General features: G+C 47.0%; 1 protein-coding gene across 3 annotated transcripts in view; it reads right to left on the reverse strand.

Moving 5' to 3' along the window:
• Positions 1–2,220: 2,220 nt before the first annotated feature.
• Kiaa1549 (KIAA1549 ortholog) overlaps positions 2,221–19,792 on the reverse strand; it is a 118,086-nt gene continuing 100,514 nt past the window's right edge. Inside the window, exons 16-20 of one of the 3 annotated variants that reach the window (XM_038320234.1) lie at positions 16,682–16,999; positions 12,317–12,363; positions 9,414–9,571; positions 4,781–4,926; positions 2,221–2,666 (exon numbers count right to left, since the gene is read on the reverse strand). In XM_038320234.1, coding sequence (XP_038176162.1) covers positions 2,460–2,666; positions 4,781–4,926; positions 9,414–9,571; positions 12,317–12,363; positions 16,682–16,999 — 876 coding nt within the window. In that variant the 3' untranslated portion in view covers positions 2,221–2,459. Of the gene's footprint in view, positions 2,715–4,780; positions 4,927–9,413; positions 9,575–12,316; positions 12,364–16,681; positions 17,000–19,792 lie in introns of all 3 variants that reach the window. The other 2 variants (XM_038320233.1, XM_038320232.1) reach the window with 2 other exon arrangements.

Below are 19,792 nucleotides of genomic sequence, written 5' to 3' on the forward strand. Positions count from 1 at the left end.
CAAAGGAGACTTCCAAAAAGCACGTCTACAAGCACGCTGTCCTAAAATGCTGTCTCAGACTTGCAGCAAGTTTGTGTTTCTCAACAGAACTTGTAAAATTAGGAGCAAAGGACAGACATTAAACTTAAACTTTTATTTTAGGGTGCTTTAATATGTGGAACACCAAAATTACCCACGTTGAACAGGACAACCGTCTTCAGGGGAGCACACTAGATGAATGACCAGACACCCGTTGGGCCTGGCATATCCCACAGCAGTTCAAGTGTGGTAAACCTGCGGCGGCAGGTGTTTAGGGGAAAGGAGTATAAACTGAGTGTGCTTTCAATAACCAACAACTGAGCGCTGGAGTTCCCCAAAGGCCTGCGTGACAAACTGCACCTCACCTTTGGTTGTGACACCCGCTGAAAGGTGTATCTGCTCTAAGATAAAAACACAGGTAGAATCCCTTTATTGTAATTTCAAAGGCATCGAAATTGCTGTTGTCACCACATCCTCTGACACCGAGGCTTATTTTGGCAGTGTACAAAGGAGATGATCATTTTTTAGGACGCTCAATGTCCAAAAGACTCATGACGCTGGGTGAGAAAGGGCCATTTTCTGTGTTGTAGGATCTGACTTTCTCACAAGGTGTCATCATAAAATTCTGCCTGGATACTTGAGACTTGTATTTTTGAGTGGCTTGGGAAGAGGATCTTCCAGCGTGGGAAGAGTATATACTAAATCAGGATTAGCAAATAAACCCAGAACAGGGTCTCCTCCCCCAGGCTCTATAGACTGTGGGCCACCTGAAGATGAGTTGTGGGTCCCCTCCTGCATGCCTTCTCATCTGCAGTGTGCAGATAAGCACTGGCTGTACCAATTGTGTGTCCTGAGATTGACTAAGAAGGGCAGAAATAGTTCTGCCACCAGGCACACCGTCTGAGAGCTTGTTCAAGCTGTTCTCGTGTTCTTAAAACTTGCCTAGACACACAGGTTCTGATTAGGCCAACCCTCCCCACCCCAAACTCAACCCCATTATCTGTTGTTGAATCAAAAGTATTCATTCATCTGATGAAGAGGCTCGTGGTGGGACTCCCCGTTAGTCTGCAATGCCCCATAGTCTCACGGGCATCAGAATACAGAATGTCATTGAGAATAATGTCAGAGGTTGAGTGACCTGACTTCAGGAGTGAGCTGAGATGACCTCTCTCTGACCCAGAGTAAGACAGTTTTTGGACAAAGAAATAATAGCAAAATCGGAAATGGGGGAGCTTCCATTTCCTTTGTAGTCTCAAAACCCTGTATTTCTTCAGTCATTATAGAGGCTGATAGGAACATAAAAGCCCACTTCCAGGCTGGAGCTCAGGGGAACCTGACTAGTAAGGGTAGACTCAGGACAATTGGGCGGTCTGAGAATCACTAAAAACAATGTCTGCTTCCGTAAGACTTCTCATTCAAACATAATCTGTGAGCAAACTGTAAGCAAGCTGCCAAGACCTGGCAGCGAGGATACCCAATAGTCTCGTTCTGTAGGACGGACCAGATGTGCTGCCATGTCACCAAGGGCTGGCGAGCCCAACGAATAAACAGCAAGTACAACTAAGACCGGAAATCTAAACTCTGATATGTATTTTGAATAACCAAATAAATATTAAGCTTCCCCCTCCCCAACGCAGTTCCTTTTTCCTTTTCTTCCCCCCACCCCCAGAACACAACGAAACCGCCAACATACTCTCCTACTGCAAAAGCCACAGTTGAACTTCACAGACAGAAAGGTGAAGGGCCCTCGGAGCTGTAGCACCAGAAGAAGGAGAAAGAACGCAGGCAATGGCTTTGTTTGGAATCACCAGGCTCCACAACCTGTCGCTAGGTTTCTCACTAGTAGCGTTTTAGATTACCAAACAGTCTCAGGGTGTCTTGCTGTTAACATTGCTATTAAATAAGTTCCCGTGGAGGAAAAGAGGGACCAAGCTGTGACTAAAATGTCTTGAAATCTCTCTTCTCAGGAAGCAGAGTAGCGGGTGTGTTGGACATGCCGGTCAGACTCCCATGGGAACGCTGCCCCCTCCATCCCTAACCAAACTTATAGGTTTTAATCTTTTGCCTTTGAAAGAAGAGACTAACACATTTTTGTTAGTTTAGGTCTGGGTTTTGGTTTCTCTCTCTTTTTTTCGTGTGTGTGTGTGTGTGTGTGTGTGTGTGTGTGTATGTGTGTGTGTGTGTGTGAAGAGCTGGCTCTTGGCCCAAAGTACACACATCTTGACTGAATCCAAGTGGCCACCAAATTGCTAACCCAGCGAAGAACCATGAGCTGTCCATGTGACTTTATGGCATCTTCTACAATTGCAACTTCTTCCCTTCCTCGGGCGGCTTGCCCGGAGATGCTGCTTCCGACTCTTACAAACACCCACTCAGTTGATTTCCTTTTGGTCTTGCTTCCACAGGAAGCAGATACTTGGCAAACCTGCAGGGGAGGCTGATCAGCTGTGGAAGTTCTGTACTGAGCCCTGTTTCTGGGAGAGCCGCAGGAGCTCCTCGCGGATCGCTTTGATGAGGGAGGCGGAGGAATGGCCAGGCTGGAGGTCCTCTGTGGAGCTGGTAGGGTAACCCAGGCCGGGGCCCTGAAGCCCTCGGTGGGTGAGGTTCCCGGGAGGAGCTGAGGGCTCCCTGCCCGAAGTCCTTGGCACCTGAAACAGCGGTGAAGAAGAATACTCTTGATGTCCGAGCATGTGGGTCTGAAAGACATGGTAAATGTTATTATACTTTCCCTGCAGAAACAAGAGAAAAAGCAAATTGACACTGGTCCATGGATGCCAAGCCGTTCTCCCATCTCCCACCAACTCCCTCAGCTCTCCAGTGGTCCAGAGAGGCCAACCTGTCCTCCTCCCATCTCCCACCAACTCCCTCCACTCTCCAGTGTGACCCCTGCCACCCAAGTCCCTGTGTGCTAGGTGTGGAGTGAGTGGGTACAGACAGGAGCTCCAGGGCTTCTTGGGGAGAACAGAGAAAGACTGGGAGCTGGAAAGGAAAAGTGGGGGAAACCTACACAGGGTGATATCCCAGAGTGGAGGCAGCTAAGGAGCCACTGGCAAAGGGCACGATGAGAATCCATGCCTCTGTTCTGGCGCCCAGAGAGTATGCATAAGAACATACTGGGACCTCAAGGCTTAGGCCAACCACCAGGTCATTTCCCATCTCTTCCGTTTCTGAGTCAGTGTTCTTATCCTTAGGCCCCATCACTTTCTGACCTTCACTCCTCAACTGCTGAGATCACAGGCAAGTCCCTCACACCCACCCTCCTTCTCAGCCTTGGCCAACAGTTATCTGTCGTGCACTCTTAGAACCTTTTTAAAAAGTAGGCTATTTTTACTAGAAGACATTAGTTTTTCTGATATGGCAGACTATTGGTGGATTTGGCATTATTTTGGTAAGAACGATTATATTTTTTCAGTGACTGTTTTTCTTTTTTTTCCAGTAAAAAAAAAAAAAAAGGATCTCAGATTAGTGAACTCAATCACTGTACAGTTCAGTATGCTAAATCACAGGTCAGTGAACTAAATCGGTATATAGTTCAGTAGGCTAAATCACAGGTCAGTGCACTAAATTATAGGTCAATCAGCATACATGTTTTTACTAAATCAGTGTACAGGTCGGTACACTAAGTCAGTGTTCTAAATGTGGGGCAAACATGGCCTCCTGGCCCTGACTATTTCCACATCTCATGTCCCCACACTGTGATGAGAGGTACTTCCAAGTGAACATTGCTGGACTTAGCAGAAAGCCCACAGTACTTCATGAAATGAAGCTGAGCACATAACAACAGAAAGCTGTCAATACACTTTAAGCAAACGCCTGAGACTATTAAGTCTAGCAAAAGCCTTTTTAGTGGGAAACCATACTCTTAGAGTTAAGCATCCTTTTACCAAGTAAAAGCTTCTGATTGGCTGGGCAGTGGTAGTGCACGCTGTTAGTCCCAGCAGGGTAGCCGTGGCCACACGGTGAAACCCTGTCTCAAACAAACAAAAACAAAACTTCTAACTATAAGAGGAATTTAATATGGTCACCAAGAAGGTAACAACAATGAGATTAAAACAAAGGCATCTTCAGGTTTGCATTCTCAAAATCAGATTGCTTATGCCAAGATACAAAGTTCTTTAAAAAATAGTTATTTTCTTTTGTGTTTGTGTCTCTGTGTGTGCATGCACATATGTCAATCAGTGTGTGTTTGTGTGTATGTATGTGTGTGTGTGTTTGTATGTGTCACTGTGTTCCTAGTGAGTCTAGAAGAGGGCATCAGATCCATTGGAGCCAGAGTATGTCCAGCTGGAGAGCCACTAGACGTGGGTTCTGGTCCTGATTGAACAGCAAATGCTCTTAACCACTGATGAGCTCTCCAGACCCATACAATTCTTGAGAAAATAAGAAAAGTCCTGGCAGAGATTAATGGTGCTCACGCTGAGCAGCTAAAAACCCAAAGGATGATGGATGCCTTGAAATGCCCCAAGTCAGGCACTTAATACAAAACCATCCCAGATGCTGGTCAAGGTGGGAGTGCCATCTGCACTGTAGGGGTACAGAAAAGCTACAGTGACCACACCAGAGAAGAAGTCTGGATTTTATTCAGATCCACAACTTGAAACCTGAAACCTGTCTCAAGGAAAATCACATCCGAGCCACATGTGGAAGGGAGTTTACCAAACTGCAAGCCCAGCCAAGGTAAGGCAAGAGGAGTGAAGAGGTGGGAGCCGCGGTTAGCACAGCTTTTAAAAACAGAGTGACTGTGTGAGCCCCAGATACTCACGGCTTCTCTTCGCCCTGCCTCCTCCTCCCCGTACACAGACCAGCCTGGCCCCCCGTACTGGCCGCCTCTGCCAGGAGGAATTTCCACCGGCTGGGCCCCGATTCTGCTTGCGATTCCCACCTGTGTCAGGTGCTGGATCTGGGAGCCTGGAAGGAACACAGCAGCGACCAGGTCAGCGTCTAAAGCACATCAAAGGGAGGCTGCTGAGGACACCTTCAGCTCTGTCCCCAAGCTTCTTCAAGGAGGGGGAAAAGCAGGTGTTTTTCAAACCCTGTGCTGATCTCAAACATCGCCAGAAGGGCCGTTTCCTAAGAAAGCAGGCGGGAGGGCGGCTTTCATTCCCCCTCCACATGATGCTGACACAAGGCTCCTAACTCACCGCCGCCGCCATCAGATGTCTGGGGTGAGGGATCACAGAAGGTGACAGGAAAGGGGCCAAGTGTTTTGAGGCTGTAAAGCTGAAGCCTGGCACCTTCCTGCTTGTAACTTTGAGATTCACAAGGACCCGAATGCTTGATGTGCTTTTTTTTTTCCCCTTAAAAAGCAGGTGATAAAATTATTTCAATTCAGAACACTGAACTTACACTGTATGGTTCCGACAACAGCACAAGCAACCCCACTCCCTAGCTTACGGGCAAGAGGCGGTGAAGGCAAGGCCAAGCTCACTAATTCCTCACACCTAGACATCAGCTTGGGTGTGCACACAAGCTGAGTCTCTCTCTGTCTCTCTGCCTCTCTCGTCAGCATCTGGCACACAGAAACACCCTAACAATGCAATCATGGAAGAAAAGAAAGAATCTTTATTGTATTTTTTGGTGGCGTGAAGGACCGAGTGCAGGATCTTGTATCTGCTAGGCAAGTGCTCTCTCTACCAGCCAGTGAGCTACATCCCAACTCCTACAACTCGAGCGCTGTGAAATACAGTACACAGCTCTAAACACTCCTAGGATCATCAAGTTTATCCATGGCACAGAAGCTCTCTGGGGGAACTCGGGGTAATGCGGCCTCTCCATTTGGCCCGTTATCATGCTGTCCAGTTACCCTCAGCCAATAGACTACATTTTAAAAGGAACTCTTTAATGGTCGTATTTGGACATAGGGCGATAACTGATGATCGGGGGGTGGGGGAAGTCTGGGTCTCAGCCAGGACAATGAGTTCCACATGAGCCCCGGTCTGCAAACACAAAGACTGCCGCATGAGAAAATCATCCACCAACGCCGGCACTGGCGGCTCCACAGACACGGGCTGAGCTCATCTTTAGAGGTTACAGATGTGACCCAGGAAGGGATTACAGCGTACCTTTTGTGTTAAAACACACAGTGGCTAAAATCCTAATGTAGTTCTGACTTTGAATATTGCTTTGATCCCTTAACAAAACAGTGCAGGCTTCCAGCCCACTGGGCTTAGAGCCTGGCAGATCCCCGCTGGCTGACAAGCCCTTGTCCTCCAGAGGCGGGCTCTTGCCCCTGCTGGGCATCAGCTCCTCACGTCTCCGGTCAGCACAGAGGGTTATTTCAAGAAACAGGAGATACAAGGCAGATCAAGCACCAAACACATAGGAGGCAACAGGAGGGTCTTATATCATTTCAAGCTTTTCTTGATATCTTTAAATAGCTGCACATCGCCAGATATGGCGGCACACAGCTATAATCCGGGCACTCAGGAGGCAGAGGCAGGTGGATCTCTGGTGAGTTCCAAGACAGTCTGACAGTGAGAAATAAAGTAAGATGACTAAGTAGCCACATGATTTACTCACTGGGTGCCCAAGGTGGTAACTTCCCCCTTCTTCTTCCTGCTCTGAATAATGACAGGCTAAACATCTTGGCTCATTTCATTTTCCCCTCAGTATTTTGAATCTGGGAGCAGGGAGACTGTGTATTCCAAGAAAAACAAAACAAAACCCTCAAAAGCTCATGAGTCCTACCTCCATACTGATCCCCAAAGCCCTCACGACAGGATTCTCCTTCCTGCGTGCAACTCAGCCGCCCCGCACTCCTGCCACCTTGCCTTCCCCTCCAAGCGAGGCAAACAAAATCTTCCTCAAGTTGCTTCCGACTAGCAACGAGAACAGTAACTCACACGGCCACCACCGGCTGCTCGGACACTTGTCACCTGTTAAACACGCCCAACAACCTAGGGGCTCGGCACCAGATGAAAAAGCTGGATGTACATTTAATCGCCACATTGTTTGTTTATTTATCAAGACAGGGTTTCTCTGGGTAGCCCTGGCTGTTCTGAAACTCACTCTGTAGTCCAGGCTGACCTCTAACTCAGAGATCCGCCTGCCTTTGTCACCCGCATGCTGGGATTAAAGGGCACACGCCATCACTGAAAATCACATTTCTATGAATATAATTTCATGGCTGTTTTTATCAAGTATAATTTATACTTTTCTAGTTATTTTTGAAACTAGGCTATCTTCCTAGTTTCTTTTATATGGCAAACACACACACACACAAACACAAGCACATACACTAGCACACACACACATACACACACACACACACACACACACACACACACCTACACTTTCATGAATTATTTCTTCCTGTACACTGATGATGTCTTCTGAAGGATCCCTACTTGTCATTTTGTTTTGTTTTGGTTTTTTGAGACAGGGTTTCTCTGTGTAACAGCCCTGGCTGTCCTGGAACTTGCTTTGTAGACCAGGCTGGCCTCAAACTCACTGAGATACTGCGATTCGTCTGCCTCTGCCTCCCGAGTGCTGGAATTAAAAGTGTTTGCCAACACTGCCTGGCCTTGTCAATTTTTAGAATCAATCCTCTACAATGAGCCTTTTTCTCATAATCTCTTACAGAGTTTCATTATTTTTCTTTTGCTTATCTTTTGAGGCGTAGTCTCTCTATGTAGCGCTGGTTGTCCTGGAACTCATCTGTAAACCAGACTGGTCTTGAACTCACAGAGATCTGCCTACTTCTGACATCCAAGGACTAGAATTAGAGGTGTAGGATACCACACTTGGCCTCTGGTAATTTTTAAAAACACACATTTGATAGTTTGTTGTTGTTAAGAAAAGGTCTCATGTAGCCCAGGCTGGCCTTGAATCCACTACTCAGTCAAGAGTGACTGTGAATTGCTCTTCCTACCTCCATCTTCCTAGTGCTGAGACAATATATGTGTACCAACATCCATGGTTATATAGTATTGAGGAATGGTGTATGCCAGGGAGGTACATTAGCAACTGAGCTACTCCCCAGCCCCACATTTGGTAATTTTCTATAATTAGAAAGTAATTCTAGGAGCTGGAGATGTCTTAGCAGCTAAGAGCACCAACCAATCTCACAGAGAACCTGGGTTCATTTCCCAATACTCACAAAGTGGCTCACAACCCTTTGTAATTCCAAGTTCAAAAGACCCAACCCACTCTTCTGGTCTCCCTGGTCACTGCACAAATGTCCACAGACAGACATACAGGAAAAACACCCATACACACAAAATAAAAATAAATAAATCTTTTAAAAAAATTCTTCCAATAGATAGCAACATTTTCCATTATTTACATTTACACGATTTCTAGCTGGGTGGTGGTGACGCCCACTTTTAATCACAGCACTTGAGAGGCAGAAGCAGGTGGATCTCTGTTAGTTTGGGGCCAACCTGGTCTACAGAGCTAGTTCTAGAACAGTCTAGAGAGACCCTGTCTTAGAAAAAAAAATGACATAATTTCATCTCGTTAGAAATTATCAGAAGACAGATTGTAGTTGAACATTTGACATAAACTTCTAAGTTCATGCCTTTAAAAAAAAAACTAAAAATTAATACATCTGATTAGGTTAGCACATATGCATGCTGCCGTGATGATAATGCACTAAACCTCTGAACCGTAAGCCAGCCCCCATTAAATGTTTTCCTTTATAAGAAAACACCATACCATGGCCATGGTGTCTCTTCAGAGCAATAGAACTTTGACTAAGACATTTAGCAATCATTGAAAATTTTGGAAATGCCTAAATTACTTTCTTGATGACATCGTAGAAGTGTATATACATTCTGTAGAGAGAAGCTTCAGTTTGGCTTCCCAGAGGAGGGAGAGGGAAGGACCAGGGAGGGCAACGGAGTGAATGGGCTTCAAATACACCAAGGTGACTTTGCAAACTACATAAGCAACAAGACGAGGCTGGGAAGGGCCATGATCTCAAGCAGCACAGACGCTGGAAACAGGACGCATTCACAAACAGCCCTCACTGGCTCCTCATGAGCTGGAAAGCTATAAAAAAGTGATTTAGGGGAGCAAAAGTCTGAAGCCCGGGTGAACTGCTATAGTAAACCCCACCACTTGTCCATGACCAGCAGTGTGCCCCCACTGAAACCCTAAAGGGTCTCATAGCTGCTCTGCTTACATCTCTGGCGGGCCAATCAAAGGAGCAGATCATAAAGTATAGCTGTAGGGTATGGGAGGTTGCTCAGCAGGTGAAGGTCCTTGGTGCGTAATCCTGACCACCTGAGCTGGAGTCCCAGCATCTATTTTAAAAAACCAGATGGGGAAGCACACATCTGTAATCCCAGCGTTCTCAGGGAGAGACGGAAGGGAGATAAAAGAGCTAGTGGGCCAGCTGGCTTGGCCGCAAGCATCCTACTATGCAGAGAAGCAAGTTCAGTCTCTGTACCCACCTGTGGTGCCCCCAACAGGCCGAGGCCGGGCCACGGACGGCATCTCCTCAGAGTAGATCCCTCGGGCAGCAAATGGAGCGTCAGCTGATGACTGTGGCTGTGGGGGTTCAGGGGGGACCAACTCTGAAGACGGCAGCAACCCTGGGCCGAAGCTCGGTCTGCTGGGAAAGCACACCCCACATCAATACCCCTTACCTGACTATGGAATTTTAAAATAGCCCCCCCTACAGGGATTAAGGTGGCTTAGTGTAATTCTCTCTCTCCTCCACTAGAATATAGGGCATTCTCTATTAGTTCAGGGCCCTACCTCAGTACTAAGTCTGAAAGACTGCCATGAGAGAAAAGGGGAGAGGAGGAAAGGGAGGGGAAGGGAAGGAAGAGAAGGGTAAAGGAGAGGGTAGGCATGACTGGAGCTTTGCTTTTCACTCTGGCTTCCCATGCTACACCCCAGAAAGATGCAACCCAGACACGAGTTGTTTGATGCTTGCTTTTGGGATTTTGTTTTCAAAAGAAAAACTCCACAGGCAACCTTACTTTTCTATCAAGACTGAAAACCAGCTTAAGAAGCGTTCTCAAACTTTTTAAGTTCTGAACCACTTTAAACTTAGGGGGACAAAAACATTATTGAGGGTTCCTAAGAGCTTTTATGTGGACTCCATCCATAAATATTAACTTGATTGTGAGTTAAAACTAAGAACATTTAAGAACACTTACTTTGAAAGTCTATTAAAAACACAAGCCTATTACATACTAGCACAACAATTCTCATGAGCCAAACCATCCGCCCAACCACTCACCTCCCAGATAGTGGAGCAGTGCCTGAGATTTGACTCAAATGCCCTTCACAGAGGACATCTAGATTCTCATGCATGCTTTTCATTATCTAGAGAATACTCTATTAGTTTCTGTAATGAAACCCATGTAGGGAAGCACAGTGTATCATCCCTGTATAAATGGGAAGGGAGAGGAATTAAGTTTAACATGTCTAGACCAACATGAATGTTGGTTTTTTGTACAATGTAAAGTCAACGTGTTAAGCTAGGGATACTCCCCTCCCCGCAATGGACAGTGCAGCTGAAGTTTCTAAAAATACAAGTTATGTAGATGCACATATACATTTGTATTTCTATAAAAGCCCAGTGATAGCAGTATGTTATGCATCAATAGTAGCAGCAGCTTACTTGTAGATATTTTTAAAAAGTGAAAATCAAAATTTCCCCAAACAGCAGTTTCCCATGTATGTGATATGTCATCTGACGTGTGTTACTTTAGGAGGGTCTGCCCTTTCAGAGGATGTTCTTAGAGAAGGAAGGGGGACCCCAACCATCTACCAGGAAATACTCCGACCATCCTGATTCCACACCAAAACTGTGGAATCTGCCACAGGACTCTGGAGGAACTTCCCACGCTCTATTCCATTAAAATCCACTGTTCTGTCTTATGACAGCCATCATTTGGGAAATGCAAATTATAAAGAATGGATAGGGACACTCCTAATTTCACAATAGTAAAAAAAAGCTCATCCAGAAAAACCTGTGGGTGCCCAGACACTGTCAAATCCGAAAGTGTAGTTAGGAGGTAACAATGCCTAATTTTCACTTGAGTAGGAAGACAGATTCCTCTTCCTGGACATGTCTGTTACTATCTGACTTAAAAAATTTTGTTGCTGGGCAGTGGTGGCGCACACACCTTTAATCCCAGCACTCGGGAGGCAGAGGCAGGTGGGTCTCTGTGAGTTTGAGGCCAGGCCAGCCTGGTCTACAAGAGCTAGTTCCAGGACAGGCTCCAAAGCCACAGAGAAACCCTGTCTTGGAAAACAAAAACAAATTGTTTAGGTTTATTTAATTTCATGTGCATGAGTAATTCACCTACATGTATGTATGCGTGGCATGTGCAAACCTTGGACACCAGAAGAGGGCACTGGGTCCCCAACACTGGAGTTACAGATGGTTGTCAGTCACCACGTGGGTACTGGGAACCAAACCCTGATCCTTTGCAAGAACAACAGGTGCCTTAACTGTTGAGCCATCTCTCCAGCCCCCTCATTACCTTTTTAAATGTTTTTCACACCTGATTTTAAAAATAACTTTTGCTCACAAATATTTTCAACTCGGTGAGCTGAGCAGGCCCAGAGCTCACTGCCAAAACCCTTCTCTAGGTTTTATTTGCTGAAACTCTGAGCACAAAATGATGTTGTCTCATCAAATGCTGATCTACTCGAATGGTATACCCCCCCCCCTTTGTCCTCTTTGAAGTAGGATATTTTATGGCTTGGTTTTTCACATGCTAAGTCACCCTTATGTTGCTAACCAGTCCAAATTGGTTGTAATACGATATCCTTCTCATGTACTGCTCCCTGTTGGTAAATATCTGGTTTCATATTCTTTCTATCTTTGTTCACGAGTAAAATTGTCCTCAATGTTTCCATTTTCACAAGGTCCTTGTTCTTGTTAATCTTCCTTTTCTGGCTCTCAGGTCCCTTCCCCATCTCTCATACAGTAGTAGAACTTAAATTCCAGCATCGTGTACGTGTATACGTGTGTAGCTATGTGTGACCGTGCGCTACGGCACACATGAGATCAGAGGGCAGCTTGCTGGAGTCAGTTCTCTTCCTCCTACGGTGTGGGTCCCCGTGACTGAAATCAGGTAGGCAAGCTTGGTGGCAAGCACCTTTATCCACTGAGCCATCTTGCCCGCCCAAGTTCTAACATTTGTGCAATAAGCATTTTGGCCACTGAACAACTCCCCAAATTCCAACAGTTTACTCTTCTGGTTAGATCAAGAACATACACAACCCAGAGTTTGATAACTGTTCAAATTAACTAAAAAATATGTTTATAAAATTGAAAAAAAAATCAGCCTGCATGAGAAAGCCATGATAGGATTTCTTCTAGAAAGCTTACCTTGATAATGGGCCTGATGGGGGAGTCATCCCATAGTCTTCATATCTCTGGGGGAAATGGAAACGAACACAAAAATAAACATTAATAAATATTAATATTAATAAAATAAAATGACGATAGCAAGCTTACAAATTTAGGTCAACTTTCAGGAATATTATTATTGTTATGTTGTCATTAAGGAGTGCTTCACTGTGTTACCTTAGCTAGCCTGGACTTTAGTATGTAGAACAGGCTAGTCCTAAACTCAAGAGATCTGCCTGTCTCTTCCTCCCAAGTGCTGGGATTGAGGGAGCATACTGCCACACCTAGCAAGGACTGTTTTTGCTTTGTCTTTTGTTGTTTTTTTGTTTTGAGACAGGGTCTCTACACAGCCCAGGCTAGCCTCAAACCCACAGAAATCCACTCTCCTCTACCATCCGACCACTAGGATTAAAGGTATGCGCTACAGCGCCAGGGAAGAACTGTTTTATTATAGCTTAGCATGCAACCGGGGTCCTCCACCAGAAAGCAATAATGCAAGTTTTTCAACTGATTGACTTACTTATAACTTTATTTTATACTTTATGTGTAAGGATGTTTCGCCTGCGTGAACATCTGTGCAGTACATGTATGCCGTGTCAGCAGGGCCAGAAGGTGGCACTGGGCCCCCTAGAACTGAGTTACAGACAGCTGTGAGCCACCATGTCTAACTGACAGACTGTCTCCCCTCCCATAAGCTGACTAAGCACACTACTGCCTGCTTTCTTGACTATGTTTAAGCCTTTTAATTTCACGCCATCCCATTTGACATGTCTTGGAAATATTCTGTGTGCTGTTGGAGCCAATTTTTAGAACCAAAAATTTAAAGCTGGGAGACTATAGCTGCTATGACATTAAAGGCTCTGACAGAAAAGAAATGCTTTCATTTCTTCTGGGTAAAAACCGAGCAAATGGACGGCTGGTTCATCTAGTCAGGGTCTCACTGACTTATTAAGAGGCTGCCTGGCTGCGGACACAGTGTTAAAGAGTATCTCCATGCCTGGACAAGGGCCTGGATGTAATGCCCGCCACTGCCAGATCCATACGCAGTCTGGGCTAGGGATGTAGCCCAGTGCAGACCACTGGTCTGGCACATGCCAGATGGGAGCACAACTCCCAGCAGTGAGATAAAAGCAACGGTCAAACCGTTTGTCTTCTTTCCTTTCATTGGACAATATTCCCATAGTTCATTGGGTTAAAATCTTTGTTAGCATAGAAAGTAGTGGATTTCAAGCTGGGTGATGGTGGTGCATGCCTTTAACCCCCAGCATTAGGGAGGCAGAGGCAGGCAGATCTCTGAGTCTGAGGCTAGCCTGGTCTACGTAATGAGTTCCAGGACAGTCAGGATTACACAGAGAAACACTGTCTCGAAAAACCATTAAGACAAAAGGAGGGAGGGAGGGAGGGAGGAAGGAGGGAAGGAGAAAGGGAGAGAAGAAGGGATTTCACGGTGGCATCTCATGCCTCTGTGTCATTATACTTTGTTCCTTTCTCTCACTTCCAGCCCTTCCTCCCCTCAAACAGCCTCGGCTCCTGCTTCCATGTCACATGCATGCCACTCTCCCCTTCTCTTGGGACCTCTTCCTGCCCCTCACGACCCCGTTCTACGTCCACACTCTACATATACATCAAAATATAAACCCAGATTCTACGCACACGAGAAAGCATGCTATTGATCTTTCTAAGGCTGGCTTATTTGCTTAGCATAATGACCTCTGGCTCTATCCATGTTCCCACAGAGGTCATTGCTTTACAGCTGGGCACATCTTCATCTGTCCACCAGCTGACAGGCACGCAGGCTGGTTCCGTCCAGTAGCCACGTGAACCGTGCAACACTTCAGCACCGAGGAGCCACCACGGTGGCGACGTCAGTTTCCATTCCCCTCACAGATAAGGGTTCCTGACTCCCCACATCTACCCCAGCGTTTGTGTCCCCCATCTGTCCGTCTGTTCTTCCTTCCCTCCCTTCAGACAGGGTCTCGCTATGTAGCTCTGGCTGTGCTAGAAGTCACTATGGAGATCAAGCTAGTTTGAACTCACACTGATCTGCCCGCCTCTACTGAGATCAAAGGCATGCTCACCACACCTGATTATCCAGATACAAATCCCTTGTCTCGTGTGTTCAGAAGTAGTTTAATATTTATCATTGGGAAGCTACGTTTAATAGCAGGAACAGTTAACGACTAGATGGGTATTTCTCCCACGTGACAGCAGCTGCCCACACTGTGGAATTCTGCATCTCTTGTCATGAGAGAAATAATTTATGTCGAAAGAATCACACAAACCTCAGAGATAAAGATTCCATATATACACATACATATGTATACATACGTATATCTGGAGAGACAGATAGACACCCTCAGGATTACTTTACTATGTGTTTAAAATAAATTAGAAAAACCCAGTATAAATACTCACCAACCAGTGAATTTACATTGTCACTTATTAACTTCTTTCCAGAGTTAATAGGTCGCAAAGCAGTTAGTGCAATCATTTCATCTGAAACTAGTGGGAAGTGAGAGCCATTTCTGTGAGTGTGGCTTGTATGTCCTCAGTGTGAGTACCATTTCCGTCAGTGTGATTTGTATGTCCTCAGTATGAGTGCCATTTCCATGTGACTTGTATGTCCTCAGTAAGTGAGTGCCATTTCCGTGAGTGTGGCTTGTATGTCCTCAGTGTGTCACTTCCATGAGTGTGGTTTGTATGTCCTCAGTGTGAGTACCATTTCCGTGTGGCTTGTATGTCCTCAGCGTGAGTGTCATTTCCGTGAGTGTGGCTTGTATGTCCTCTCTTCAAAAGAATCTGTGGTGGTGGGTGTGGCTTAGTCAATAAATCATTTGCTGTTCAGGTTAGAGGACCTTGAGTTGGACCCCAACATCCACATCATAATCCAGCACACATTTATAACCCCAGTGCTGGGGAGGTGGAGACAGGAAGAGGAACCAGCCTCAAGGAACTAAGTTTGAGAGAAAGACCCACCCACCTCACCAAAATGGGCAGCTCCTAAGGAACAGCACCTGAGCCTGACCTCTGGTCTCCACATGTATGTGCACCCACATGTACCCACATGTGAACCAGCACCAATCCAATCCTCTACTCATGCACACACCCACATGTGAACAGCACCACCCCCACCCACGCATACACCCACATGTGAACAGCATCAACCCCACCCCCACCCACGCATACACCCACATGTGAACAGCACCAACCCCATCCCCCACCCACGCATACACCCACATGTGAACAGCACCAACCCCACCCACACATACACCCACATGTGAACAGCACCAACCCCACCCCCACCCACACATACACCCACATGTGAACAGCACCAACCCCACCCCCACTCACACATACACCCACATGTGAACAGCACCAACCCCACCCACACATACACCCACATGTGAAGAGCACCAACCCCACCCACACATATACCCACATGTGAAGAGCATCAACCCCACCCCCACTCACACATACACCCACATGTGAACAGCACACACCCCCACCCATGCACACACCCACATGTGAACAGCACCACCCCCACCCATGCATACACTCACATGTGAACAGCACCACCCCTACCCCCACCCATGCATACACTCACATGTGAACAGCACCAACCCCACCCCCACCCACGCATACACCCACATGTGAACAGCACCACCCCCACCCACGCATACATCCACATGTGAACAGCACCAACCCCACCCCCACCCATGCATACACCCACATGTGAACAGCACCAACCCCACCCCCACCCATGCATACACCCACATGTGAACAGCACCAACCCCACCCCCACCCATGCATACACCCACATGTGAACAGCACCAACCCCACCCCCACCCACGCATACACACTCACACTTGCATACAGAGAAGAATGTGACAGAAACAGACAAGATATAATAAGTATAAATTATGACAACAAAGACATATGAAAGCCCAAAATGTCAGCTTCCAAGATGGGAAGCTGACATTGCAAATGGTTGTTCTTGTCTGTGCTTGAACTAGCACCTCTGCCCTCCCAGCCTTGGGGACACCTCCAGGACCAGGTGGTCCAATATCAAGTTAAACAATTCAGGTAGTTCCTATGCTGATCCCTTTACAGAATCAACGAGAACACACCCTGACAACGCATCTCCCCTTCATGACTCTGTAAGGTAGCTGGGAAGATGCTCTCTATATCACCACCAACATCCCTCCCGCACGAAAGGATGCTTCCAACACTAAGAATTAATTGTAGTAGAAGATCAAACTAAGAAGACCACCTTCAAGTGCCACCGTTAGGTAACAAAACTCAAGCACCATGCACTGAAGAGAATTCCAGGGGGCCAGTACTTACGCTGCAGGGGTTGTTGGCCGTCTGGGCTGGACTGTAGAAAGACCCCCACTGCGTGGCTCGCCTCTCTTCCCTGGAAGGGGTACTGTTCACAGGCAGGCTGGCTGGCACCCCGGGACCGGCTCCCACGGGATTGGTAGGCTGGCTGCTGGGAGCCACGAGGGCGAAGGCATCATCCAGGAGGGAGTGCATTGTCTGGCGGGCCTCCTCGATGGACGGCTGGGGTGGGATGTAGTGCGAGGCGGAGAAGGGCAGGCCTGGATACCTGCTCAGCTCAGCAGAGGATGGCGTGTGCACGTCAGCCGGGAGGTCGGGATCAGACTGCACGGGAAGCAAGGAGGACAGTGACACGCGTGCTTCCGTGGGGTGGGGCAGAGCGTGAAACAAAATCCTGGCGCAAAGGGGAATTCAACAGTGGTCCCGCCACTTGGGAAAGGGTTTGTCAGGGGGATTCAAAGTCATCTATATAATATGTATCACATTTTGTGGGAGACAAAGACTTTAGGTGGAGAAAAACCAAGTGTGACTATTCAACTGTCCAACTTCTTTTCTGTAAAACTCGACTGTGTGAGATGGATTGCAGAACCTGGAAGGAGACATCTTCCCCGAGAGCCTAGGCAGCCACGTTTCACACTTCAAAGTGTGCACACCACACAAATCCAGTCAACTCTCCGTGGGTGTGAAAACCGACAGGCAGAGCCGACTATCAACAGTCAGAAAACACCCTATCTGTGTGTAAGTAATTCAAATTAACGGTTTAAAAACGGCTCACCACAGTGAATAGTGACGAATATTTGGGAATTATGTCTCTAAAGTGGAGGTATTAGAGGGTAAGGTATCTAAAGTTTAATGTCCTGTACCCACAGTTTAAGAAGCAAGAATCAGAGAAACTGTGTGGTTTTTTTTTTTTTTTTTACTTTCTTCTTTTTTTCATTTTATTTATTGAGACAGGGCCTTACCATGTAGCCCTGACTGGCTTGAAACTTCCTATGCAGACCAGACTGGCCATGAACTCAGAGATCCACCTGCCTTTGCCTCTGCAGTGCTTGAATTCAAGGTGTGTGCGCCATGTCCAGCTCAAGATTTTTTTTATTCTGCAGTGTGTGTGTGTATGTGTGTGTGTGCGCACATGCATACGCACAGAGCACTCAGATCCCAGTGGAAGGCGCTCACCTACACTCCAGAGCCCCAGCCCTCTAGAACCTTCCCATCTCATCCTCAGTGATCATACTTTTAAAATGAGGGAGAAAGGGAAGGGAGGGGGAGGGGAGGGGGAGGGGGAGGGGAGGGAGAGGGAGAGAGAGAGAGAGAGAGAGAGGAGAGAGAGAGAGAGAGAGAGGAGAGAGGAGAGAGAGAGAGAGGAAGAGAAGAGGAAAATTAACTCTTGGAGCAGGACAGACAGGTTCTGGACGCTGTGGGGAGGGTGGTTCCTTGGGATCCCGACATGGAATCCTACTTGAAACCCGAAAGGAGAGCTTCCCATTCTGTCTCCCCACTGCCTCTTCACGTCTCAGCCTCTACTGTCAGAATCTGGAAGTCAAGAGTCCTCTTGCCCACATCCCATCTGCTAGCACAGCGCTCCACATGGAGACAGAACTCAACAATGAAAACCTGAGGGCCATAACGTTAAGATTTCCTAAGGTGCTTGCTTGGCTGGGAATTTAAATTCTATTCTCTTGAACTCTAGTCTGCTGAGCCCATTATGATTCAGGGCTGGTTGGTTCAGACATGAACACACACCAACGTACCCCCAGAGAGGGCACCAAACCCCCAATTCTACTCCAGTGTAGCCAATGAGTTTCACTGGGGTGACTTACATGAGAAGTGAGACTTAAAGGGGCATGGGCAACTGACAGACAGCTGCGCCATCGAGAAAATCTGCCTCCTGGCAATTATTAACCCTTATCCGTTCTCCAGAAGGGAGGAGCTTTGGGTTTTCTGGGGCTCCTCATGCGCTCCCCCTGCCTGCTTCAGATCTGCTCTGATCGCAAAACGGCAATGGCCGTGTCGTGCTCAGAGGACCGAGATTCCTGCCCCTGTCGGTCTTCAGACACAAACATGGACCTCTCTTCTAGGCATTGTGGTTCAGGCCCTATGCTGGCTATTTTGCAATCCTTAGTGGACTCTGAAAAAAGCAACCTCACATCCTAGTTTAGGTTTGTGCCTGCCGCCCTGGTTTAATCATTAATAGCACCGCCTTTCTCTTCCAAGAGCATCTGGTTTGGGGGTCAACACACTTGTAGTGTTTTGTTGCTGTTGTTGTTTTAATGAGATAGGATCTCTCTACCTCCAAAGTCTTGGGCTCAAGGAACCGCCCGGCCGCAGCTGGGCCTATGGATGGGCACCAACAGGCCTGCTGCCAACAAAAACTTTTAGTCAAGATCCAGACAATAAATATCTTAGGTTCTGCAAGTCATAAAAGTCTGTTACAACGCAACTCAAAAAGCAGCCAAAGACAGCAGGCAAGCAAGGGCGTGGCTATCCTTATAAAAAAGGCCAGTGTTGACCTAAACAGCAGCGGCTGGATGTGATCCAAGGACAGAAGTCTTCCAGGCCCAAGCCCAAACTAGAGTAGAGACAGGCTAGAAGGGGTTGAGGGTTCTGGAGGGCAGCCCTCAAGGAGAACTTAGTTTGAGAGAGAAAGTGGAAAATTCTAGATAATTTAAAACTGTGTAACACACATATGCTCTTGAAGGTAAAAATCTAGCTGGGGAAGGTGAATTCTGAGAAAGGCGTTATTTTTGAAACACACATCACAGAATTTCAGGCAGAGTCAAAAGTTAAGCAGATGTGGAAAGGATTTTCTGAGCAGGGGATCTTTGGGAAGGCAGTCCTATAGTCCAAGGAGGTTCCAGGAAGGCTCTTGCCACCAACTCTTGGAGGAACCCTGCACTTCCTGTGAAAGACAAAAACGGAGAAAACAAAGGAAGGTCCAAGCCAGGAGCATGGTCTCTGCCTGCAGTCCCGGCACTCGGAAGCTTGCTCGAACTAGGATTCTGAAGCTAGCTCGGGCAACACAGCAAGGTGTTGTTCCCCCAAATTAAGTTAAACCCAAAAAGGAGGGTCCAGGACACCACGAGGGGAGCCTGACAGTTGGTCATCAATGAAGATGAA

Source organism: Arvicola amphibius, chromosome 2 (assembly GCF_903992535.2).
Source record: "Arvicola amphibius chromosome 2, mArvAmp1.2, whole genome shotgun sequence".
Lineage (NCBI taxonomy): Eukaryota > Metazoa > Chordata > Mammalia > Rodentia > Cricetidae > Arvicola > Arvicola amphibius.